Source organism: Carassius auratus, chromosome 3 (genome assembly GCF_003368295.1).
Source record: "Carassius auratus strain Wakin chromosome 3, ASM336829v1, whole genome shotgun sequence".
Lineage (NCBI taxonomy): Eukaryota > Metazoa > Chordata > Actinopteri > Cypriniformes > Cyprinidae > Carassius > Carassius auratus.
In genome coordinates, this window is record NC_039245.1 from 4,946,810 (window position 1) to 4,972,647 (window position 25,838).

Consider the following 25,838-nt stretch of genomic DNA (forward strand, 5'->3'; position numbering starts at 1 on the left):
CCTGAAAACAGTGGAGAACTCACTTAAGGAATGACAGCTAGTCCACTAGGTCTGATTGGCTGGTGTTTGTGTTGCAGGTTTGTGATTGGCCGGGAGAAGCCGGGGGAACAGAGTGAGGTGGCCCAGCTGATCCAGCAGACTCTGGAGCAGGAGAAATGGCAGAGAGAAATGATGGAGCAACGCTACAACCCCTACATGGAAGAGGACGAAGAGGTAAAGCTTCATCGGATACACGATGATTGCACTTTTTTTGATTTGTGATAGATGGATTGAGTGTAAGTAACATGGGACTTCATTAAATAAATATATGCACTGCGTGTTTGCGCAATCGAGGGGTTGTGAGTTCGAGTCTCGGGCCGGCAGGAATTGTGGGTGGGGGAGTGCATGATCAGCTCTCTCTCTCCACCTTCAATAGCATGACTTAGGTGCCCTTGAGCAAGGCATCAAACCCCCAACTGCTCCCCGGGCGCCGCAGCATAAATGGCTGCCCACTGCTCCGGGTGTGTGTTCACAGTGTGTGTGTGTGTGTGCACTGCTCTGTGTGTGTGCACTTCGGATGTTTTAAATGCAGATATATTTTTAGTTTGTAGGTTTTATAGAACCTCTAGAATATCTCTTATTTTGCCTCCAGTTGCGTGGCACTCTGTGTATTGCATATGTCACATACAATTTAATTGCAATTTAATCTAGCTGTACCCCTTAATGATGGGTTATTAAAGTGATTTTGGTTGCATGCAGTGGAAGGCGGTTTGTCACAGATTGTTTCTTCACTGAGACACTCTTTCAGGAATGAAAGTGAAAGTGACTTAACATACAGCCAAGTATGGTGACCCATACTCAGAATTCGTGCTCTGCATTTTACCCATCCAGTGTGCACACACACACACACCGTCAACAATCAGGAATCATGAAATCACAGTGCTGTACATGTCTCCTAATTGTCCTCCACACCTGCTCACATTGGCATGGTGTGAGGGGAATTGATTAATAATTCGATAGTTCTTGCAGTCTGTATTCTTGGAGATCTTGGGTGTGAAAGTGAAGGCAGAATGCCACGGCAGTGCGTCTCGCAGCTAGGTTTGCCAGCTCAGTGCTCTCTCAGTGCGTTCTCCTCTGCAACACTGAGCTCACATCAGTCTGATGTCGTTTTAACATTTGAGAGGTGCCGAAACTACTGCTTCACCCACATTGCAGAGCTCAAACCGATGCATGGACTTGGGGAGACAGAATGACAAAATATATTTATAAATACAGAAGCCCGTCCTCTCTCCTGTATGTATACTTAATGATCAAAAGTGATAGAAAAGACATTTACAATGTAAACTTTTTCAAATACATGTTGTCCTTTTGAATCTTATATTCACAGAAGAATATTGAAAAAATATGAGAAATGTTTCTTTTAATAATCAGCATGAATTTTGAAGACTGGAGTAATGACTGCTAGTGGTATTACAGGAATAAAATATATTTTAAAATATAATAAAATTAAAAAACTGTTATTTTAAAATGTAATATTTTAAAACCTTACAGTTTTGATTACATTATTTTTTTCATTACATAAATGCAGCTTTTTTAATTGTAAGACCATTTTTAAAAAATGTGCTGACCTCAAGCTTAATATAAAATAATTATAATAAATGGTGACATAATTTAAGTAAATATTGATTAATATATATATTTAAAGTTTATTAATAATGCAGTATTTATATTTATATGTATCAGACATGTTATAATGTTTTACATTCATTTCTTTATCTATATGAAATAATGTATATAATAATATATGAAAAATAAATATTTGATCTGAAAATATATTCTTTAACTAAAGTATTTTGTACTTCAGTTTGCTGAGAAAATTTTGTTTTACAATGGAATTTCTAAAAGATTTTCTATGTCATTGGCTGTATTGGTGACAAGTGGTAAGTAAATGACATTTTATAGAGCATTCATGTTAACTATATATATATATATATATATATATATATATATATATATATATATATATATATATATATATATAATACAGTTATATATATACTCAACTGTATATACTGTAGTAATTTGATTTCCACTCTTTATTGCAAATAATATTAATTGTATCACTTGATGCTGAACTGATACTAACATACAAAACTGACCAATTGAAAAGGTCATTTAAAAGAAAAGGTTTCTTCAGAGGAATCGAGATGTTCACCAAGTGATTGTGTCATGTGTCATTAACTGATGAGAGTTTGCACTGCGTTCACTCATCCAGACAGGAAGTCATCGTGAGGGAGTTTGCTTGCTCATGTCCCAATATGAGGGGAAGTCCACTGTTAAAAGCATGTTTGTGATCGTGCTGTATTTGCAGTGGCTCTTAGGGAGCCTTTTGAGGTCAGAGTAATTGCAGTTTTAGGATGTGGAGAACACGTTTTATTTCAGATGTGTTGGGACATGCTTTCATGGGGGTGATCCTCAGAAACTCCCAAGAGGCTTTGTATGTTTTGTTTATGGTCCGAGATGTTCTCAACCGCTCCCAAATCATTTCAGATGTGGCACATCACTGTTTTGCGTGGTTGCAATTCTGTCCGTTTGCTTCTACTCTCCTTCACTTCTCCCTGCAGCTGCAGTCAATTCAAAATGGTGGTTGGCCAGTCACAGGGTTTTTTACAATGTCCTGGCATGTGTTTCCCCTTGATCCAGTTGGTTTCTGCCTAACTAAACTCTGACATCTAGTGGTTAATGTTACCAACACACTAATCAGAAACCAACACATGCCCGAGTCATTTAAGTCAAGAATCCTTATCAAATGTCTGATACAGAAATCTCTTTAGCTTTAAAATCCATGAATTGATTGAGCTCAGATATACTTATCTCAGCTTCACTGAAATCAGCACGGGTCTCAATATCAATGTCTCTTCTTTCTCATGTTCAGACGGGCGAATATGCCACCGATGAAGAAGAAGAGACGAGCCCCATGTTCCCTAATGCCATCGAGGTGTTTGACCTGGCAGAGAATGAAGACATGCTCTCTCCTGTGGAGATGGACCCTGAGAAACTTACACACAAGTTTAAGGAGGTCAGTGGGACACACAAGAAAACTTCTAAAGCTGACGACTTACAGACGCATGACCAGAAAAAAAAGTGCAATGTGCCGTTCTAATGTGAAGTAAAGCTCCAATACTGAACTGTTTGTAGATATCTGTATGAACTCAGTAATCAAAAAAGAAATGTGCATCTCTGTGTCTCCAGCTCCAGATAAAACATGCCGTGACCCAGGCTGAGATCCAGCAGCTCAAGAAGAAGGTATGACTCTCCGTCCCAGACATCACTTGTACATGCCGTTTTATTTGCTTGCGTTTGCTTTAAAGTTTCAGAGTAATAAACATTTGTAAGAGATCTTAAAACAACCTTTACTTGCCCTCGTGACGGTCTCTCTGTCTCTCTCCAGCTGGCTCACGCCGAGCAGGATAAGCTGCGCTGGCGGATGGAGAGGGCTCAGCTGGAGCAGACGGTGAGAGAGAATAAGGAGCGGATGGAGAAGTTGGAGGGCTATTGGATGGAGGCTCAGAGCTTGTGCCAGGCGGTGGACGAGCACCTGAAAGAGACACAGGCGCAGTACCAAGCACTGGAGCGCAAGTACAGCAAAGCCAAACGCCTCATCAAAGAGTACCAGCAGAAGTGAGTGCAGGGCATTGGGGATATTAACAAATCCAGACTCAATATAATCACTTAAATCAGGATCACAAAACAAAATAAGCATGTTCGAAGGGTTTAATGCTTACGTGTGTGTCTTAATGCAGAGAGATTGAGTATTTGAAGAAGGAGACGGCCCAGCGCAGAGCACAAGAGGAGTCAGAGGCCACCCACAAGGTGGAGACAGAAAACCTCCAGGAGAAGGTGCGTGTTTTCAGGAAACCATTTATACTCATTCACTCTCACAATGGGAGATTTACAAGATTTACACTGGGAGATTTACAGGGTGAATGCAAGTACTGGTTTTATATTGCATTTATTAGTGGTGCCTTCTAAATTAAAGATTATTTAATTAGTCTTTAAATCTTTAAACAGGCATCTACTTACAAATCGAGCCTTCGGTCTATGTGCAGAATTCAGATCTTCAGATCAGAGGTGCAAGAATAAAACTGAGACATGATCTGGCTTTTTCAGTAGCTGTACCAAAACTGTGGAAGAGCCTCAAGTGCTCAAACACGTTCTGATTTTAAAGTTTGTTTTTCTTGGCTTTTAATGTATTGTAGAGTATTTTATGTAACCTCCTTAACTGTGTTTTTGTTTTAAATTGTAATATAGAAATAAACCTGAAAAATCACTATTATTAATTCTGTTTTTAGTTGAGCGCCTCAGTTTTACAGAGGCGTTTCATGCATGAGATGCTGCAAAATATGCGAGACGTGAGCATAGAGAGCACAAAGAAAACAATGGGAAGATAATGCATGGGAAAGGAACAATTGTGTGAACCTGTCCTAAGGGTTTACATTTATTGCATTGTTCAAAATTTGGGGTCATTTATTTATTTATTTTTGAGAACAAGATATTAATTTAGCATGATTAGAATTAGAATGATTTCTGAAGGATCATGTGACGCTGAAGACTGGAGGATTGATGCTGAAAACTCAGCTTTGCATCACAGGAATAAATCAAATTTGTCAAAAATATTTGCATAGAAAACAGTTATAGTTATTATTGTAGTAATATTTTACGATATTGCTGTTTTACCGTATCTGTGATCAAATAAATGGAGCATTGGTGAGCATATACATTTTCAGAAGTATTAACAACCCCAAACGTTTGAACCGGAATGTCTGCATAAAAACAAAAGTTGATATTAAGTGTAACTGACCTGAATTTCCATCTTTTCCCATCTCAGCTCACAGACTTGGAGTCAAAGGTCGGTGCTCTGAAGAGCTTGGAGCCGTCGTAAACCTTCCGCTGTGGAAATGATGGAGAGAACGACAGGAACGCCGCCCACTCTACCCTCCGACCACATTTTCCCTCCATGACCTGAAGAGCTTGATGAACTACAGGAAACATGCCGAGGGGATGTTACCGGGGACAAAGAGGGGACAAAACAAACACCGTACCAGACACCTGAGGGACGTCAAGCCATCAGGAGGCCCTTTTTATAGTCATTTGTTAGTCGTCTTCTCCATTTCTTTTTAAGCGCCCTTAAAAGTATTAAAGCCTCTCTGCTCTCGGCAGGAATGTAGAACCTCTTCGTTAATAAATGTTCACTCACATGCTTGCAGGAGAAACACGAAACGGTTGCTGGACAAAGATGGCATGCCCACAGTGTAGGATCTGAGCGAGAGGCGGCCTGTATAGCAGTGACTGACAAGAGGACTGTTTGTACATATTCTGGCATATATTTAAATATTAAAATCGCTTAAGCAATGTGCTGGGGGGAGGAACGGCGTAAGGGCTTTACTTTTCACATCTACGCAAATAATACAGTGAAAACGGTCCAGTTTTTGCATGGCAAAATAGCCTTTTTAGGACAAAATTGGGTGTGAAAAGTGTAATCCTGAACATTTACAGTTAGCATTCAGGGGCTTCTCATGTTTGCTTTTTTTGTAAATGAAAGTGTAGAATGAGTAGGGGCTTCTGGGTGATGATTTCTTCAGTGCTTGTGGTGTCGGTGCAGTGCTCATGTGCCTCGATCAGCCCTGCAACGTGGTCTGACTCTCCGACACATCAGAGAAAGACTGCTTCTGCATTCATCAGAAATATGGCCTTGTTTTATTGCTACCCACAACCTTTGTCCAGCCCTCTCTGTTAAAGCAGACTCGTCGTGTGTTTACGCCGATGTAAGTGCACTCAGATTGTACTATAGAGTCCAGGAGAATCCTAAAGTCATGTCCATCCTCCTCTCCTCTCTCCTGATGGACGTGGATTTATTCAGTATTATCGTCCCCTATACTATGATGAGGAATCCCCTTGTAGTTGGATCTTTTGTTCTTTTTAAATGAGTTTGTCCTCCTGGGAAAACTGGAATTTTGACACGGCAATTGAAGGAATTTGAGAGTTTAATTATACGGTTTTAAGTTAGCATGTTCGAGATGCTGAGCCTCATTCGTAGGACACAAGCAGATATGAGTTGTTAAACTCGCATTAAGCCACTCTTGGGGGCAATTCACACTGAACCTGTGTTTTCCCCTCTCCACACAAAAACGTTTTGAGACGTGTCAACTGTAATTGGAGCAAAATGCAGTTACATGTGCAAGATGCTGAAAAAGCCACAAGACGCCAGTGCAAAGGTGGATCACGTCCATCTAGCACACGTTTACACAAAAGTAGAGCAGTGAAAACGAAAAAGGCATTTTGGTTCAACCAACCCCACGTAAATGTAAGGGTTACATTCTACTGCGTTGCTTTTTTTTTTTTTTTTTTTTTTTTACGCAAAACATATGAGCTTCGCGTTTGTAAGAGACTGTCAAGTGTGAACCCTGCGTTCCTTTCTTCTCCTTTAGTTAAACTGTATTTACGCAACAGAACGTCTTCTGTGTGAACAGTGCCCAGTTCGTGGAGTGCAGGTCATTTTCTTTAGTTCAATCGTATAGTTGTGTCCTATTTTAACTATTGGGCTTCTCACGTCAACCATATTAATGAAAGAGATTCAAGTTGGTTTTTCAAATGCCAAAAAACCCATATTCCCAGCTTAGTATTGAAAACCTTAAAGAGTATTGTAGTTCTTCCCATTTACCTCCTTGAATTATTTGTCGTTCAGCTTTTTACGAACTGTTCACATTGTATATGTGACCGTTCGTTAGGTTTTTTGTTTTTATTTTTAATATTACAAGTAATTTTCTGTCTTACATCGATTGAGCGTCATGTTGATCAAGCAACAGGGTAACACTGAGGAGTTTTTTGAAACAGTTGGTAGGAAAGTCATATAATAGGAATCTTAAAGTCACTGCTATTCTGCTAACCTACATGAACTTCAATCATCCTAATAAACCACAGTTAGACTGAGTTTAAGTCTGACTTTCCTTGTCATAGTCACCTAAAATAATTGTCCAAGCAAGCGAGAACAAGCACTGACTGGAAATTATATTCTCGCTCTGTTAAAGATGGGACTATTTTCTCAGTTGTACTGCTCGTAGTTTAACTCTTTAACCCAAATAGACACCTGTTATCTAGCAACCAAGTGCAGAATGGTGTTTGAGAAATTAAAATGATTCCACAATGATTAATGCAGCAGTAAATGTATATAATAAAGCCATATTGAGGGATTTCTTTTCTTTTATTTGCACAGTGTCAAGGAAACCTTGAATTCCCATACGTAAGAAAGCCCTCTGGCTTGACAAGGACCTCAGCAAAGATATCTGAATAAAACGGTCTTATTTGCTGTGTATAGTTCTGTTTACTGTGAGCCTCTGTTATCTGAAATGTAATATTGTAATGTGCTGACTAGTACATGATGACCATGTGTATGGATGTCCAGACAGTGGCACAGTTTTGGAGGTAAAGGACCCTTTGAATCTTATAAACGCTTTTAAATTTTCACATTTTAGCTTAGCTTAGCTTAGCTGCTGCCTTTAATGAAATGAATTTGCTTCCATGTACAGGACAGAGCTGTGTTTCTCTCCTCACTTTTGCTGGTGTAATAGTAAGTTCCTCTTTATTTTTGGTGTCCTACAGTGTACTTCATATAATAATAATAAGATGAGTACAGATAACATGTTTGAAGAGGTTACGTAGCTGTGTCGTTAAACAAGCAGCAACTTGCTTGGAACTATATTGGAGAAGAAAAAGAAGTGTTTCCAAATGCCACAGTTTTGTAATTTGAGGGTAATTGCTGTAATTGTGACACTGGCACATTTGTCTGACACCTAACATAAAGCAGGAACCCTGATTTAATAGTTGTTTAACGAACTCGACTCCATTTCCTCTGTACTGTTTTAATTACTTGTTTTTTGTTTTTTCACCCCGCCATGTAAATCGCTACATGAACCAGAGGCAGATGTTCCTCATATGAAATAAACGGCATCATCATGATTGATAATTGCATAAGTGCTGTCATAATAAATGCAGAAGTGTGCTGAGCAACAGTTTGAAATTGTGTCTGTTTTGAAAGTCAATGTGCGATCGATGAGAAAGAGAGTTGCTGTCGTGTGTTAAGTTGAATAGCGTTAGTAATATATTGAAAAATTATTCATTCATATAAACATACAGGAGACCACAGAGTCATAATTTGTCTGTACATCACAAACATTTTAATTTGCACAAAAACTGGCAAAAAAAATAACAATGTATTGCTTCTGTGATATCAGTATGTCTGGATATGTAATTATTTCTGCTATTCCATTTTCATTGTTATTATTATTATTATTTCAAGACATTTTAACTTAATGACTGTTTATGCAACTGGCCCCTGGTCTTGTTTGACTTGAGCAAAAAACGAGAGTAATATGAAGCTCGAGAGCTCTGATTATACTTACCAACAAGGTCTAAAAGTCATCATTTTAAAATCTTTGGCTAGAAAGCCTTTAGGTTTTAAGAAATATCAAATAAAACACTATTCTTGCACCATGCACATACACACTCTTACTGAGACCGAGCGTCTGGAGAGCTCATCACAAGAGGCTTTATTTTAGATGCATCTTTGACTCATGTCAAGAAAAAAAAGTGTCTTTCACTGGACATGTCTGCGTTTCAGATAATCGCACTGTAAACACGGAGTTCTGTACAAAACCAAAAAAACGAGAAGAGAATACCCGCTTTAAAAAGATCAACCAGAAACAAATGAGAAACTTTGACCAAAGTAAAACTGCAAAATCCAACTAAACCACCCACATGCTGTACAATTCATCCATTGGAGACAATGCAAAAAAAAAATATGCAACCAAAACAGAGGATATGTACAAGTCATCTGTAATGGATAAGAAATAATATCAAACCGAAACAACAGAAACCAGTGAATATGCTATACAATTCTTTCATCGCAAACCACAGACTCTGTCTGGGACGTCGCCTTTTAAACTGTACACGTATGTTTTTTTCTTAGATTTACAAAACAAATATTCATCTTGAGAGTCCATCTCATAGCTCTTACATAAAATAGAGTCATATTCATATTTATTTTTGCTATTTACATGACATATGTACAGTGCAGTCCCTTGTGTGACCTCAGGAGGAGATCCTGAGAGAGTCCGATCCAAGACAAGTCGTCCCGTACAGAGCCCGTTTTCAGCTTGGGATCCTTCTGGAGAAAAACTTGGGTGCAAATAGACACTTTTCCATTTATTATGAGAATTAACTTCACACCAGGCCCTTTCACCATAACACAAGGGCAAACTGCATTACAAAATACTGCATCTGGTCAGTTTTTCTGCTCTGTAACTAATCTTTAAGAAATTAACAGCAAGGTTTAATTTGGATTCAAAGCTGCAAAAAATTATTAGTCTTGTTTTTCTATCTAAACATCCTTAAAACAAGACCAGTTTAATTAAATTATATATATATATATATATATTCTGACTTCATCATTTACATTACTCAGGTTCATTAAAGACTATGCTGTACGTTGGAGCTTGTCTTGGATTCGGGACTCATTTTTGATGGCTGGGGATCCATATTGTTCAGAACACTAACATCAAATGACTGCAAACAATTGCACAGAGTTGCAGTAAGTGCCAAGTTTGACCAAAGGTCAGAGTTCAAGAGGTCAGATTGTCTCGTGTATTTTAGGGGTCATGAATGGCCAAAATGCAGTCTGTGTTTCTGAAGGCCTGGATGACAGGTTGTACAGATTAAGCTTATTCCGTTATGGTTCAGTTCAACTGATGGCAGTGCAATCAGAACAGGTTTCCCTTCAGTCATGAACAGCCAGGAAAAAATACAAAATAGAAATGAATCCAGACCACTATGCGTGGTCATAATTAACATTGACACAGACTCACTCAAAGCACTATTCACACCATTTTCATGAACAAGCTTCCTCGTTTGATGATTTGTAGGCGGAGCCTGAGATGATTGACAGCCCAGCTGGGTTGATCTGTGACAATGGTGAATGAAGGGTTGGGTGTGGGGGTTTATTGGTGGGAACTATGGCTTGTAGGTACGCTTGGTCCCTTCACATGTCTTTTGGCTCCAGTTTGCTGGACATCTCAAAAAGCAGGTTCTGATTGTCGATGACCTGCAGTTGCCGAACATATGCTTTTGTCTGGAGGTGAGAGGGGGACGGCTCGGCTTCCATTGCTTGAGAAAGACAGAAAAAGAAAAAGAAATCAATTAAGGAACTGTTTTTAATAGATATAACTTACTACAAACTAATTATTTAAAATAATTTATTTAAATTTTAGAGCTAAAATTGCAATCACACAATTAAGATTTTTAGCTGTAAAAAATTTTGATGGCAGGGTTGTCCAATCCTCACAAGTCGTCCTAAATTGGGCAAATGATGACAGCTTTCTCCAATAACTACTGTAAGCTGCAGAGGAATATATGTATTGATTTAGAGGTGATACTGTGGCTGAACACATGGTGGCGTGGTAGAGCTGAGATACCAGCATACATGATCACAAACACTCAAGTCCAGCTGACCTGACTTCATACACACACACACACAGCATCCGTTGCTAAGCCACACTTTTCAAAAAGAGAGAGGGAGAGAGAGAGAAAGCAGGAGGAAGGAAAACAGCTCTTTCAGTTGCTATGAATAGCTGCACATTGTCCTCTCTGATCTCAAGACAAAAAAATCTGTCGCTCCGCCTCTGCATCAGATTCAGCTGTCACTCAAGTTATGGAGAGACGGATGCAGCTTCACACACATCCGAGACCAACCGCTCATTTACTTTGACCTATGCTGCTAGAATCATTTTCTATTTCAAATACATATATATATATATATCTCCCTTATTAGAATGATTATATGACACTGAAGACTGGAGTAATGATGCTGAAAATTAGACTTCACAATATTACTGTTTTATAGTGCTTTTGATTGTAAAAATGCAGCACTGCTAAGCATAAGAGTTTTCTCTCAAAAACATTTTTTTTAAATCGCGTCGACTCCAAACTTTGAACCTTAGTGTACATTCATCTTTTGTTGAGGTCATGTTTCATTTATGCAATTTTTTCTCAGATGTTTCCTAAAAATAGCTTAGGATAACACAAAAAAAAAATGTAGATAGCAGAGCCCATATCAATTCATCTTAGACTTAATCTTAAATCCTATAAGGAATTTCAAGCTGAAAAATGACTATTTGCATGTGCGTCTCATCAAAGTCTTGAAGCAACACTGGAGACTTACTTAATTTCCTCTGAGTTTGTTTCTTTCTAACAATAATAGAGATCACAGAACTGATCTGAGATCATCTGCAGCCTGCTTCCGTTGACACTTTGTCAGCAGGAGCGCATTAGAGACAATTACAGAGTCATTAAGTCTCAAATCCGAGTTCAAACCTGCTGTAAGAGAAACGGTGGCAGGAGGAGCTCTGCATGATCTTACAAATGTCAATGGCTGCAGTGTATCTATTTAAATCGATGCCCTTTGGCCTCGATACGTCTCCAGATGAGCCTCAGCCACCATATAGAAATGTCATTGCAAATGGGGTCCCATTACGTGGGCAAGAGATTGAATGTCATGCTACACCAGCAAACATTCAACATAAATATTAGCTCACAATAGGGTGTTTTGAATGTGTGATGACGGTGGACGGAGGTTTTGGATGCATCTAAATGAAATCCTTTGCCGCACATTGAGAAAAATGGATGGTTGTAAAAAGAAAGGCCACCAGACTGAAAAAAGTGCCATGCGCTTGGCTAGGCATCAATCCCTCTAATTGAAATGGATGAGGGCAATCCACTCAGGTAGATGGAGAGAGAATGAGCCCTGATAATTACAGAGCTCTCAATCAGAGCCAGAGACAGGGAAATAAGAGTCCTGACGCACCAGACAAACTGGAGACAATGCAGAGCCGCTAGAGAAGTGAACAAAGCACTGATGAAATAATCCTACTAAAATAATCGCCCAAAAGACGTTATTTAGATAAGTGAAAAAAAATTCAAATAACATTTGGCTGTCTCAGTTGTAGTGCTCCTCATATATGGCACAATATTAATAAGTGGCTTCGAGGGCCATATTGGAAACTCCTCCTTTATGGTAATAAGCAGTATGGTAATACATAACATAACATGCAAGGAAATAAATACACTTTCATTCAAAAGTTCAAGGTCAGTCAGTTTTTTTTTTAATGTTTTTGAAAGAAGTCACTTGTTCTCACCAAGGCTGTATTAATTGAATTAAACATACAGTAAAACTTCAATATTATTAAATATTATTACAGTTGAAAGGAATCGTTTTCTTTTTTATTTTAAAATGTTAATTTATCAACGTGATGACAAATTATCAGTCTTCAGTGTCACATGAGTCTTCAGAAAACATTCTAATATACTGATTTGCTGCTAAACAAACATTTATTATTATTATCAGTGTTAAGGACAGTTATATTTTTAATGTTGTTGTGGAAACGCTGATGATTTTTCGTTCTTTTCAGGATTTTTCAGGATTCCAAAATTTAAACAACAGTATAAAAGTACATCTCCTGTTGCTTAAGATTTTCAATAACATACTTTACAACAGAGCTTGGCTCTTCATGTGCATTCTTGAGAAAATAAAATACCTCTTTCAAACTGCTATATTGAGAGTTATGATATTTGAGTTTTCTAATTCGATTTTTTTTGCTTTCTCCTGTCATAGCTACAGTTTGTCTGTTGAGTTAAAAAATTATATATTTTTTATTATTATAAAAGTACTTAATAGATGATTATGGATAGACGGTTGTCACGATTATTATAAATAAATAAAAAATCACTACTATTATAAAAATTCAACCACTATTATTCTTCTCGGGATTACATTTTTTTTATAGAGAATTCTCAATCTTATTCAAATCTCTTTTAAAATAATACATTTAGCGCATTTACCACAATCATGTCAATTTGTTTTGTTTACCACTTGATGATCATCGAAATGGTGCTTTGAAATGATCATGATAATGATAAAATTATGCACGACGACCTCAAAACAAGCAGCCTCATGGAGAGGAAGGGAATGAGAATCTGGTGCAGGCTGTGATGGTGCAGATGGATACGATGAACTGAAGAGTGTGTGGGTGTGTGCAGAGTCAGGACACCTCACGGAACGCCACAGTAACCATGGAAGCCATGTTTGGTTTTTGTGATTGTTGAGATTGAATCTAGGGAGTCAAGATTCCAAAACAGTGGAATCAAGACAGAAAGTGACATTCAACTAATCTAAGCTTCAGAAAAAACTCTTTTCAGAGAAAAGACATTAAGTTCAGCACAAAAGGCACATAGTTTGAACACCCACTGACAGTATAAAGAGCAATAGAGTGCATTAATGCCCATCCACATTTCGAACAGCATTGAGTCTAAAACTAATCATTGAGATTTGTTGACCTTATCTATAAAACAATCATTTATTTCAGTATTTCGAGTGCATAAAGAAACCAAGTCGCCATGTTTTGTTGTTAAACACAATTATTTTAAAATAACTTTAAAAAATAAAAATGCGAATAATTTAACAAAAGCACATACCATCAATGAACAACCTCGGAGTACACAGCAGGTCTGTCTTTTTAAAAGTAAAAATGGAAAAGTTCTTTCTCTGAACCTGACCGTTGCACTCTATAATCAATCCTTTGACTCATTATGCACATGCAAACACATGTACCACTAATCATACTTTTTGACTTAGAGCATAAAAGTTTTGAAGCGCTGGCCAGCTGTTGCTTGTGTTTGTGTGTGTTGTTGTGGCCGTGTGTGTGTATGTGTGTGTTATGAAGCGGTGCCCTGTGGCTCATGGCCCCGAGGGCTGTGCTGTCCCAAACAGATGGGCTGTGGCAGGGTGGAGCAGCAGTCTCCTAGAACTAATCCACTCAGACAGGTGTGTATGCGAGCGTGTGTGTGTGTGTGTGTGTGTGTGTGTGTACGAGTTCATGTAGGTATGCTGTTATGTTGGCGGGTGGAGACATGCTCTACTATTGCACTAATCCTATTTGACAGGCCGATGTCTGTGTGTGTGTGTTTGTGTGTGTGTGTGTGTGTGTGTGCGCGCAGGAATACACATACCTAGCTGAGTGCTCCTAAACCGTCTGATGCTTCGCACCATCTCAGCCACTTTGTGCTAGAGAAAAAAAAGACAGAGACAGTCATTCTGTGAATGGTAAGCGGCAAAAAAAATATTGTACCTGTGGGCAATAATTAGCTGTACAGGATATCCTGTATTAATCAGAGACTTCATTTGATACTTCTAATGATTATTTGAGTCTTTTTGAGGGAAAAAGAATGCACAAAGAAAACAATTCTTATTGCATTCATTGCATTCCCTCATCAATTTGTTTCAGATGTTTTTGAAAAAAGTCTAAAGCTGCATTTATTTGATGAAAAACACAGTAAAAAAAAAGTAATATTGTTGATGTAATATTGTGATGCAAAGCTGATTTTTCAGAATCAATACTCCAATCTTCAGTGTCACATGAACCTTCAAAATTATCCTAAAATGCTGTTTTGCTGCTCATTTCTTAATCATTTATTAACATTTGCTATTAATATTAACATGCTGCTTAATATTTTTTATGTAAATAAAAGTAAAAAAAACTGCATTTATTTCATCTAGAAATCTTTTGTAACATTATAAAAGTATTTACTGTCATTTTTGATCGATTTCTTTAAAAAAGAATCTTACTAGTCCCAAACATTTGAACGGTAATGGATATATAATCAATATTTACACAGATATTTGAAATTGTGAGAAACAGTTAGGCATTTGCTTGAAAGTTAATTATTCATTTTCATGCACAGTTGACAGAAATTAAGATGCATGCTTGTTGTCACAACACTAAAAAAAGCATAGGTGTCTCTGATGAATATGTAGATTTTATTGTTCCGTTCTGACTGCAATGTAGAATCATTAATGAAAACATGGAAAGTGTTTACAATATATAAAAACAATAATTCAACCAAAGTCTTAAATACAGCAAATAATATTGTTTTTTTGTTCAATTTAATTTACTTTTTTTTTTATGAAAATTTCCTGTTAGGGGAAGGATTAAGGTTCGAGCTAGTCTGTAGAAATTATAATTATCTTTGTCAAGCATTACAGAAGTCTATGGTATGTCCTCATTTAAGTAGCTACGTAAACATGTGTGTGCATTAATGTAAGCACATCATTACTTCCGTTATATATGCCAACTCACCATCTTTTCAAAATTAACCAGCTCCCCGTGGAAAGTCTTACAGCTCTCATGGAGGAAGGTCAGGTCTGCAGAGAGAGAGAGAGTGAGAGAGTGAATGCATAATAAAGGGAACAGTTATGTAATGACATGCCATCATGCCATCACTCGCTCAGCCAGGCGTCTTCTTTCTAGCTGAGCTGAACTGAGGCTTGACTTTCACACGCAAGAAAAGAGAAAGAGAGAGAGAGAGAGAGAGAAGTGAACAGGCATCATGTCATGATGGGTGATCTGTCTGTGCAGAGAGAGAGAGAGAGGTAACATGAGAGGAAAGGAGGATGTTAGAGACACTACAAGCTGTCAGGATGAGTGTACTGAATACAGATGATTGAGTAAAAAGAGAGAGAGGCCAGGTGCCAATGTATCGGCCTATAAAAGTGAATATCTGCATGCTTACAGTTTCAGTGTGAGCTCACTGTCTTTCTGCACAGTGCACGATTAATGAGTTGTGCAGCCCTGCTATACTGAGTTTTGTTGATAACTGAAGAAAAAAATGGTGGAATAAAATAAAATAAAATAAAAAATGTGTTTTCTTAGCCATGGCAATAAATTTATCTGAATTTTGAGAACGAGAGAAAGAAGGAGGGGTGCATCATGCTTCACCTCCTGACCTGCTACTCTGAGGCCTAAGGCGGTTTTAACAAAAAAGCCATTAAAAATGCAACACGTGTCACATTTCCTTGCCTTCTCAAACAAACATCTCAAACGACCTCTCCAGGTTTCTTATGAAGGTCACTGTTCTAGCTCTTAAACTCTGAAAATGCCCACCCAAATCACTTGAGTCGATTTTCAAACATATTTGACGCTTCAATCTACATTTACGTGGCTACTGTCCTCAAGCATGCAGCATAATCAGCATAATCTAATTCACTAGAGGAGATGCCAAATTCATTTGCATTACACATGTGCACACATACACGACCCCTGCTGGATTCACATTGAAGGTATGATGGAGTTCCAGATCAGTTTACATTTTAAGACACAAATGATACTGTCTGTCAACTAGTAACATCTGACTGCGGAGTCAGATGTTAGTAGTTGACTAATATACGATGACATGCACCAGTCACTTTGTGCAGCACTGGTCTGCTCACTACCTCATTCTCCATGGAACTGACATCATTCCACTACCTCATCAGTCAGTTAAATAAAATAACTGCTCATGAGCCCTTTGTCACTTTAATCAGACTTAATAAGCTTTTGTTTTTGCACTAAATAATCTTTTATCTGCACTGTTGTTCACTTCATTGATTTGCACTCTATCTGCCTTTTGCCTTGCCCTGCTTTATTTAACTTTATTTTTAATTTTATTATATGTCTTTTTTAACATTCCCTTATTGTATAGTTGTATCTACATTTTATATTTTGATCAAGATTTTTAGGCTCTACTGTTAATGTTATCTGAGTGCACCGGGGGTCTGAGAGTAACGCAATTTCGATTCTCTGTATGTATGTACTGTACACGTGGAAGAATTGACAATAAAGCAGACTTGAACTTGAACTTGATTTAGCAAAAGACACAAACTGGGACCATCATAATACAAAATGCACATGTGTTTGTGTGTATCACTAATGTGCATGCATGCGTCTTGATCCCTGGTGCATGTTTGGCTGCAGGGGGTATGAAACCCAGCATAAACAGGAGCTGCAGATCAGAGGGGTGTTAATTAATGAAGAGGGGCCTTTCAGACTGACTTCAAATCACAGAGGCAGTCACCACAGGAGGGGACTTTATAGGAACACATATGGACAACAGCTGGAGGAAGAGACTGAGAACACACTGGTGCTGCTGTAACATATGAATGTGTGTGTGTTTGAGAGACTCACCCTTTAGCAGCAGTGGAGTGAAGGGGATGAGTGGGGCTCTCAGGCTTGCTAGAAGGTCTCTGTACGACTTGTGGTTCCTCGACGGGTCCTGTAGCAGCACAAACAACATCATCATCACAAATGCTGTCGATTAATGTCAAATGATCCTTCAGAGTGAGAAGTTTCATTGCTCAGAGGTTGTTCTTTCAGAGATCAAGAGTCTTAATGGAGTTCTCAGTTACACCGCACTCAATTATTAAAGGCATGGTTCACCCAAAAATGAGCATTTGCTGTTTATTTGCTCTCCCTCAGGCCATCCAAGATGTAGGTGATTTTCTTTCTTCGGTAGAACATTAAAGAAGATTTTTAGCTGAACCCATGGTCCTTGGTGATTTATAAAATGCAAGTTAAGGGGTTCGGTCACTTTGAGAATCAAAACAGCAGGTACAGGAAACACAATTATTTTATTCATTTTGTGTTTCCTGTAACTGCCTTTTTGCCTTTTAAAGTGACGGAGCCCATTGTCTTGTCTTATCTACATCTTGGATGGCATGAATTTAACTGAAACATTTCTGGGTGAACTATTCTTAAACTCAAAAATAACATATTCATTTAGAAATAAAGAAATACAAGTATTCATTTCTACAAGTACGGAGTAGAAATAAAAATAGACAAATGAGACAATTGTTGACATACAGTTAGATTGCAGAGTTCTAAAATGAACATGGATTTTATAGTTCAGATAATATGATCATGGAAGAATTTAATAAATAAAACAAAAGAAAAATGATATGAAATGATACAAATGACTGGCACATACTGAGTTCTCTAACTTTTGTTCTTTGCAAATCTGAACTCAGTTAAGACATTTTTAGATGTTATCTGAAATTCTAGGAGTATTTCTCTGGAGATAAGCAACGGAGAAGCAGAAGACCTAAGCAAAAGTCTCCGCTTGCCCTCCGTTTAATCTCACTGCTGTCTAACAGAAACAGTTCAGATATTAAATTGCATTGGGGATTTTTCTCCACTTACTGCAATGCTCTCAAACTGCTGAAACTGCTTCCGGAACTTTCCTGGCAAACCCTGCAAAAACACACACACACATACATATGCAATTAGCGAATGACACATTTCACGTACCAATTAAAACTCTGTCAGGAATCGGATGAGTGAACGCATTTAAAACATAACAAATAAACATCCAGAGGATTGAGGGGTCATTATTATTTTTTAAATAAAAAGGCATAATCTGACATTAAATGTACAGGTGGACATAGAAATATTTCCTTTGGAACAGCGCAAGCTAATTTAGTTCTGTTGTCACAACGGCTAATAGCCTCCTGCCCAGAATAACACTCGACGGTTCTTAGGAACGAGAGTAGGCAGAGGTGTTAAGAGACTGTGTGTGAGCGTGGAAAAGTGAGATTAACAAACAAATGCACTCACTTCCCAGGTCAGGCGTAGGCGGCTGACTGCAGGGTTGTCCAGTCCCAAAACCAGCGCCAGGAACGACAGCAGATCCTGCTGCTGTTTACATCTGAAACACACACACACACACACAACAGCACTCATTACATACACAAACCTAACAAAGAACGTTACAGTGTTTTTATAGTTTTCTAAAACTGTTACAAATTTGACCACAATTTTGGTAATTGAATAAATAAAGCTGAAATCAAATAAATAAATATATGATGAAAAATTTTAATTTAAACTAAAAAATGTTTGGCAACTAACTTCTTTCTGCTACTGGGCCATTAAAACTATATCAACTGAACTCTTTTATGATTGGCCAACCACCCCGTCTGAAAGCCAGAATACTGAATAGGTGTTGATACAGATGGGGTGTTATATGTTATCATTTTCACAGTTCTGACACAATTCAGTGCCGTGATGATTCCTGAATAATTCATTTTTGTCATCTTCATAGGCGGTTTCAGCTTGTACCCTTCCCGAAGACATATACACTCACAAGGCTGCGATCTTGATGAACTTGCGCAGTAGCTGTATCCTCTTTGGGAGCGACTGGCACTGCAGGATCTCTGTGGCGACCCAGTGCTGCACCTCACTGCATCGCTGCAGGATCAGCTCCAGGTTGAGGGGGCGCCAGCGAGCCTGCTCCCCGTGAAACACGTAACACACAAACTCCACCTGTTCAAACAAACCCGCCCCCCAAAAAAATCAAACATGAACAGGAACAAAGACACGCGGAAAACATTGCATAACGTGCATAAAGTTTTGTTGTTTTTACATGAACTTTGCTGTGTGGCTAGCCTTGAACTAAGCCAGTTTCCTAAGGCACAAATTTGTTTGCAATGGAAAACTACAGAGGATGCATTGTAGCACTAGACAAGTCTTGTATCAGTATCTGTAGTAAATACTGTAGTAAAAAAGTAATATGAGGATTTACCAATTAAAAATACGCATACTGACAAATTAAGATATATTGTTTACAATTTCAGGACAGTGTCATTTACATTTTATTTATATACTATTATAATATTTATTTTGAATTAGCCTTTATTTTACATTTTCAGTATTATTTTAATTCTAGTTTAAGTATTAATAATTTTGTTGGGAACTTTTGTATTTTTAATTGTATTTCTTTTTTTCCTTTTTTTTTTATTCTATAAAGCTTTGATAATTTATTCTAGTTTTGGTTTTAGTCATTTCAATACCTAATCATATTTTATTTCAGTTGATTGTCACCGCAATATTTCCACGTTTTTTAAGTACATTTTTCATCGGATATTTCTGTTTTATTTACTTTCATCTTTCTTATAATTCCCAAATTCAATCTTATTAGGTTTATTTTCAGATAACAACAACAACGTTCACAACCTTTATTTTGTTTAATTTATCTAAAAAGACATACTTACCCTGCATTTTTGCCATTGTGATTTTTAATACTTTTAGTTTTAGTGCCACTGTGATTTTTAATAATTTCAGTTTTAGGTAACTTACTTTTTTAGGAAATTAAATAAACTAAGAATGTAGCATAGAAATAGACATTAAATAATCTTACAAACAAAAAAAAGAATCTAAGGATACCATTTATTTGTGCATTTAAAACCTTAAAACGTAAAGTTTAAACGTAACTAATAAAGAATAAATAAATAAAGGTTACTCATGTAAAATGACTAATTAATTGTTTGCATGAAACTAGCAACTAAAAAGTTCATGGGTTTGATTCCCAAATTCACATAAAATGTGTCTCAAATGCCTTGCAATTTGCTTTAGATAAAAATCATCTGCCATGCACACTACCATGCAACTAATATATAAGGAATTTGTCTTTTAAGAATGAATCCCCTGATATCTTCCAATTAAAAAAGATGTGGAAACATTAAAGATTTTGATATGTTGTGCACGATACACTGCAGTATTGGGCCTGTGTCTGTCTGTGGTGAAGCTGAATACTAATGGCTGTAGTGTCCTGACCTCGTGCACACAGCTGAAGAGTTCCCAGTCGAACACCACCAGCTGATTGGCCACCTCCTCTGCGCTCATGTCATGGAGTTTGCTGTCTCCCGGGGACCAGTGGATCTCCTCAGGGAGCGGTATCTGACCGACAGAGACATGTGGATGAGGACCATAATCACCAAAAGACACTGCCAACATGGGTTTTTCACTAACTTTAACATCAGGTGCCCCCAAGTCTTCGACATTTGCTTACATTCTACCGCATTCTTCTCCCACACTTATTTAAATAACTACAGCTCTCTGTTTAAATCATGATGAGACGCTACTTTACAATACAAAGCATTGTGGTTAAATAAAACAAGATTTTGATGGCAAACAAAAGCTTTCTAAACCACTGAATCAAGTTCTCATCGCTGCAGAAGATAACATCTTAATTTGTGGTGTTTAACTTATAACAATCCCAGAATTCCAGGATGACTGTAGCAAATACAGAACACTTGTGCTTGCAATTTATGAGGGTCTCTATGGGAGCAGCACCCCCCCTCCTCCTCCACGGTTCTCACCAAGCTCTCGAGCTCCGTGGGCTCGCAGGCGAACAGGTGCGTGTTGACGCCCAGAGTGGTGAAAACGGCCTCGTCGCTGGGACGGAACACAGCCTTCTCTGAACAAACACAGATTAGATTGGGATGTTAAAGCAGATGAGCCAAGTCAGACCAAAAAATGTCTTGTTCCCAAACAATGTCAAGGTCTGGATCATCATAAACTGTCATGCCTCTTTACACAAATGTTTACACGCTGTTTGGGGTTCCAGTGTGCAAGTGTGGTCGTAGTAAGTTTGCATGGTGTTCGTGTGTACGGGCTTTAACTCTCTTACCCCCAGATGAGGTGACGGCCACCAGTATGAGGTTGGCGGGTAGGGTGGGCTGGTCCTCGCTGTACTGGAGTTTCTCTTTCACCAGAGCCAAGATCTCTTCCACCCGGCACGAGAGACGGCTCCGAATGGTCACGTATGAGTGATCTGGTGTGTAAACCCTGCAGAAAACTAAACAAGGACCAAACAGTCAAATCCATTACCCCATACATATCGTTCCCATCTTAGTCTCACTGCACTGGCTTCTGGTACATTATAAAATTGATTAAAATACTTTTATTAGTATATAAATCGTTGAATGGTATTGCATCGACCTATGTTTCTCCTGACTAAATATCAATCTGGAAGAACACAAGATCCACTAGATATATATATATATATATATACAGACTTTCTAAATATTAACATCGCCATTACCCATTTTTAGTGAATCATTTTATCTCAAGTAAGAGGCAAAACTTTGTATAGTAGTAATTATGTACATTATTGACTTCCTCTCCGTTTACCAGACACGGCTCTGACAAAAGCACAAACTGGGTCACTGGAGGCTTCAGGGTCAGCAGCGTTTTGTCTGTCAGATTTGTTGCCTATTGATTAAGGTCTGGGAAATCACTTAGCTTGGCTTGAGCCACTTCTCTGACAAAGAGTCTCATTTCATCAGATGAGCTCATTGCATCTATAAATCTTGGCAGACGCTGCTTCTGTGACCTGATTTGTCATCCTGGACTGGATGAAGTGGAAGCAGACTGGCACTTTCACACGCAAAAAGTAAAAAAGGATGAATAAGATGATCCACTTACAGTATTCTCATGGGCGTTATTGCACGGCTAAGCTAAAGCAATGGTAATAAACTGTGGTCAGCCTGTGCAATATTCATGCATCCTATTAAAACAAAGGTTTGAACGTACTCTCGTCCGAGCCACGGAAAGCCTCTCGGGGCTGCAGGCAGGCGTCGATGCGTCTGAAGTGTCGGAAGAGAGGGCGGACTTGCTTCTTGCGACTTTCCTTGTCCTCCTCGGTTCTGTCGGATTGATATAACAAATCAGGTTCAGCAATTCACAAGTAAACAACTGAATAAGTTATTTGTCTCCAAAAGACTATTATTAACCAAAAATGTGTTTAGTAATGGCATCGGGGATGGAAAATATTCTATGCATGGGACAGATATTTGAGGACCAGTCATTGCACGCTCTTAAACTGTTTATAACTGGACAGCAAGAAATGTTAAACTCCAATCTTCCAAAACCATATAAATGGCATTGATTATGTTTGCATGGCATCTTTATAATTTAAAGATGCAGAAAGACCAAACATGCCAGTGCCAGGAAAAAAATGTGTTTATTTTTTCTATAAACTTAGCTACAGGGAAAAAAAAAAAGAAAAAATGTTTGAGGGTTTAAGACAAAACTGCTGCCCTGTTGAGAGGCTTTTAATGACACTATCGAAATCGAACAAAACACATTAGAGTATTAATCTCTTTGCACATTAATTCTTCATCTGGTTCTAAAGCTCTTAATGGGCTACTACATGTGCCTCATTTAATACTTTACAACTCATGTTGGACTTCACCAAACTAAGAGGCTTCATATATTAAATTATTTTCTGTTCTTCTATGATTTCTGCAGCCATTATAGCTCTTAAAAAATATTTATAGCTTATATTAATATTCTACTGCGAGGTTGAAGGGGATTTGATGCTTACGGGCTGTGTAATATCTCACTCCAGCGCTGAAGCTTCAGGACGTCCTCCACCAGTTCAGGAAAACGGCTGAGCTCTTGAACGGCGCACAAATACAGCTCCTGAAACGATGTGCATTTATTATTAAGACAAGGAGGAAGAAAACAACGATGAAAACCTAACCTAACCTTTTTTTTTTTTATAAATTCTTAGAATTTCAATAAGCATTTTCATATTAATGAAACGACAATGTGAAAACAGACTGTTCTAATTCATGGTCTGATGTTCTAAAAACAGCTGCAAGAAAACATAAGAAAATAACAGGCTTCAAAATAAATCTTGTGTAGTCATGTACCAGAACAAAATATGATAAACAAGAAAAAAACAACATCTGGAGCACAGGTGTGTTTGTCTTTAATTGAGAAAAACTGATGTGCAATATTTTCCTTAACTGGGTTTCCATAGTAACCCTGATAGTCTTATACCAGTGATGAAACTCTGAGGACTGTATAAAAATCTGAAATTAGCTTTATTTTTCTAAATAAACTTCTAACAAGGTTCATGCTTAAAACAATGACCAATGGGGTAAGAAATTCAAGATTTATTATTTGAACAGTACTTATGTTGTTTCCCAAATCAATTAATAAAGTTCTTTAGATATTTTACTGAGAAAGCAAGACAAAAATTGTGATTAAATAATAACATAAAAAAACTCAAAAATTATAATTTTTCAGTCTATTTTGCAGATTATTGTTTATTTTTTTTGCTTTTTATTTTGTTATTTGTATGCATTCAAAAATGTGGAAAAATATGAGGTTTTTATTAGACTTTTTTTTTTTTTTTTTACAAACGTGTGCGTTGTACCTTTGGGAAAGTGTTGGAGCGATCTCCCTCCTCCTGCAGTAAGTCTCTGTATGTGTCCAGAAAGCGGAAGGCCACAGTCAGAACTGCAAGTTTGCGCTCAGCTCCGTCCCAGCCGGGCCAACCCTCACCCTGCTTCCCCTCTGAGCTGAATCTGAGCCAGGAGTTAAGAAACAACACACTCACGAGCCAACACACACACAGCTGTGCTCAATAGATACACTGAACACAACTGTACACACACGTCTTAACCTGTACAGACAGACAGACAGACAGACAGACAGACAGATAGACAGATAGATAGATAGATAGATAGATAGATAGATAGATAGATAGATAGATAGATAGATAGATAGATAGATAGATAGATAGATAGATAGATAGATAGATAGATAGATAGATAGATAGATAGATAGATAGATAGATAGATAGATAGATAGATAGATAGACACACAGACAGAGACACACAGACAGAGACGGACGGACGGACGGACGGACGGACAGACAGACAGACAGACAGACAGACAGACAGACAGATAGATAGATAGATAGATAGATAGATAGATAGTTTTTCAGCACAGAAATTGCACTGAGTGTGTTTTTACGAGTGTCTGCAGATAAACACATACTCAGACAGCCGCTGTCTGATCACCTGACACAGATGCCGCACTGGAAAAACTAAATCTATGCTTCTGTGGTCAGACAGCCAGAATAATTACAACCTTTGAAAAGTATTGAGGCCGATGCAACACACCCATCACACCCACACACACACAGAAGTTACAACATAAACACAGACGCGGAATGAATCTTTCTGTACTCGGAGGCTTACATAAGTTAGTAAAGTCACACTGTAGCATTTAAGCAAAGACATATACTTTATCGGCACATAAAATTACATGAAAATCTGCAAAGACTCCCTGTCCCCAATCCTACCACTCATATGAGCAGAAAAACTGAAAGGCGGACTAAATTTAAACTGGAGTATCCCTGATCCTCTCTGCCTATAATTAAAGAGTCCCGACACCCCATCTAAAATCGACAGCTATTCCCATACAAAAAAGACCCAAGAGGAGTTTCTGCAAATGGCATCACAGATCTAGTAAATCTATATCCAGAGCCGTCACCTCTGCTTGGGTGCTAAAAAATAGTCTGAGCCGCTGGACAACTGCGAAATTTGAACTCGGTTCCCTCGCACGAGCCCTGGATCGCGGCTGCAGCAGCGGTTTGGAGTCCGGCCAGGCCGACTCCACCGGGACTGTCAAATGTGTGAAGAGCTAAAAGCCCTATCAGTCCTGAGTGAAAAGGAATCATCCTGCTTTGAAATCTTTTTATTAAACCCCTCAAATGAGCCCTGACGGGTGGGAAGTCTACGAGACGGGGCTTTTCTAAGCAGGAAGCAGACATGTTGCCTCAACAAAAAGATCTGATTAGGCCTGGATTAGGTCAAGTCAAAGACCAGGAAAAAAGGTGTGGAAAGTGTCAAGATAAATGGCCTGGGAGGAGGGAGAGGAAAGAGAAAGAGAGGAGCGGATCATAAGCTGAGGTGATGGCGGCAGTCTGGGAAGATTAGCGAGGGTCACTGATTGCCGCAGACACTCGGGGGGCCGCCGCACAGCAGACACGCTGCATTAGGAGCGCTGAGGCATGCAGACGGACCTCCCCAGGAATACCTTTGTGCTTAAATCCGCAGACAAGCCCCTCAGACGGCATTATGATCTGGGCAGGGGGGGCTATGGCATTCACAGAAGGAATGTAGGTCACTGAATGAAAGGGGACTTCGAGAGAGAGAGAGGGGTGTCCTCTACACACACACACACTTATACACACTCTGACACAACGCCTAAAGCTAACAAAACAAGCATTCCCCACATTGCACACTTCTAATCTGAATTTAGGCAACCAATTGATCCCAAGGGATGGGATGGGGTGGGGGGGGTGTT

General features: G+C 38.4%; 2 protein-coding genes across 3 annotated transcripts in view; one reads left to right on the forward strand and one right to left on the reverse strand.

Annotated features, from left to right (window-relative positions):
- The window catches only part of LOC113044384 (neurabin-2-like), a 34,764-nt gene extending 26,718 nt beyond the window's left edge, over positions 1 to 8,046 (forward strand). For both annotated transcript variants that reach the window (XM_026204349.1, XM_026204341.1), the window contains exons 6-11: positions 78 to 213; positions 2,915 to 3,058; positions 3,232 to 3,285; positions 3,431 to 3,660; positions 3,783 to 3,879; positions 4,868 to 8,046. In XM_026204349.1, the coding sequence (XP_026060134.1) occupies positions 78 to 213; positions 2,915 to 3,058; positions 3,232 to 3,285; positions 3,431 to 3,660; positions 3,783 to 3,879; positions 4,868 to 4,921 (715 nt within the window). In that variant the 3' untranslated portion in view covers positions 4,922 to 8,046. The remainder of the gene's footprint in view (positions 1 to 77; positions 214 to 2,914; positions 3,059 to 3,231; positions 3,286 to 3,430; positions 3,661 to 3,782; positions 3,880 to 4,867) is intronic.
- Positions 8,047 to 8,196: 150 nt separating this feature from the next.
- Positions 8,197 to 25,838, reverse strand: part of LOC113044397 (rap guanine nucleotide exchange factor-like 1) — a 33,380-nt gene continuing 15,738 nt past the window's right edge. The window contains exons 3-15 of the mRNA XM_026204363.1: positions 23,899 to 24,049; positions 23,059 to 23,156; positions 22,266 to 22,378; positions 21,361 to 21,528; positions 21,050 to 21,147; positions 20,505 to 20,627; positions 19,036 to 19,214; positions 18,510 to 18,600; positions 18,096 to 18,146; positions 17,085 to 17,172; positions 15,222 to 15,286; positions 14,095 to 14,149; positions 8,197 to 10,197 (exon numbers count right to left, since the gene is read on the reverse strand). Coding sequence (XP_026060148.1) covers positions 10,073 to 10,197; positions 14,095 to 14,149; positions 15,222 to 15,286; positions 17,085 to 17,172; positions 18,096 to 18,146; positions 18,510 to 18,600; positions 19,036 to 19,214; positions 20,505 to 20,627; positions 21,050 to 21,147; positions 21,361 to 21,528; positions 22,266 to 22,378; positions 23,059 to 23,156; positions 23,899 to 24,049 — 1,405 coding nt within the window. The 3' untranslated portion in view covers positions 8,197 to 10,072. The remainder of the gene's footprint in view (positions 10,198 to 14,094; positions 14,150 to 15,221; positions 15,287 to 17,084; positions 17,173 to 18,095; positions 18,147 to 18,509; positions 18,601 to 19,035; positions 19,215 to 20,504; positions 20,628 to 21,049; positions 21,148 to 21,360; positions 21,529 to 22,265; positions 22,379 to 23,058; positions 23,157 to 23,898; positions 24,050 to 25,838) is intronic.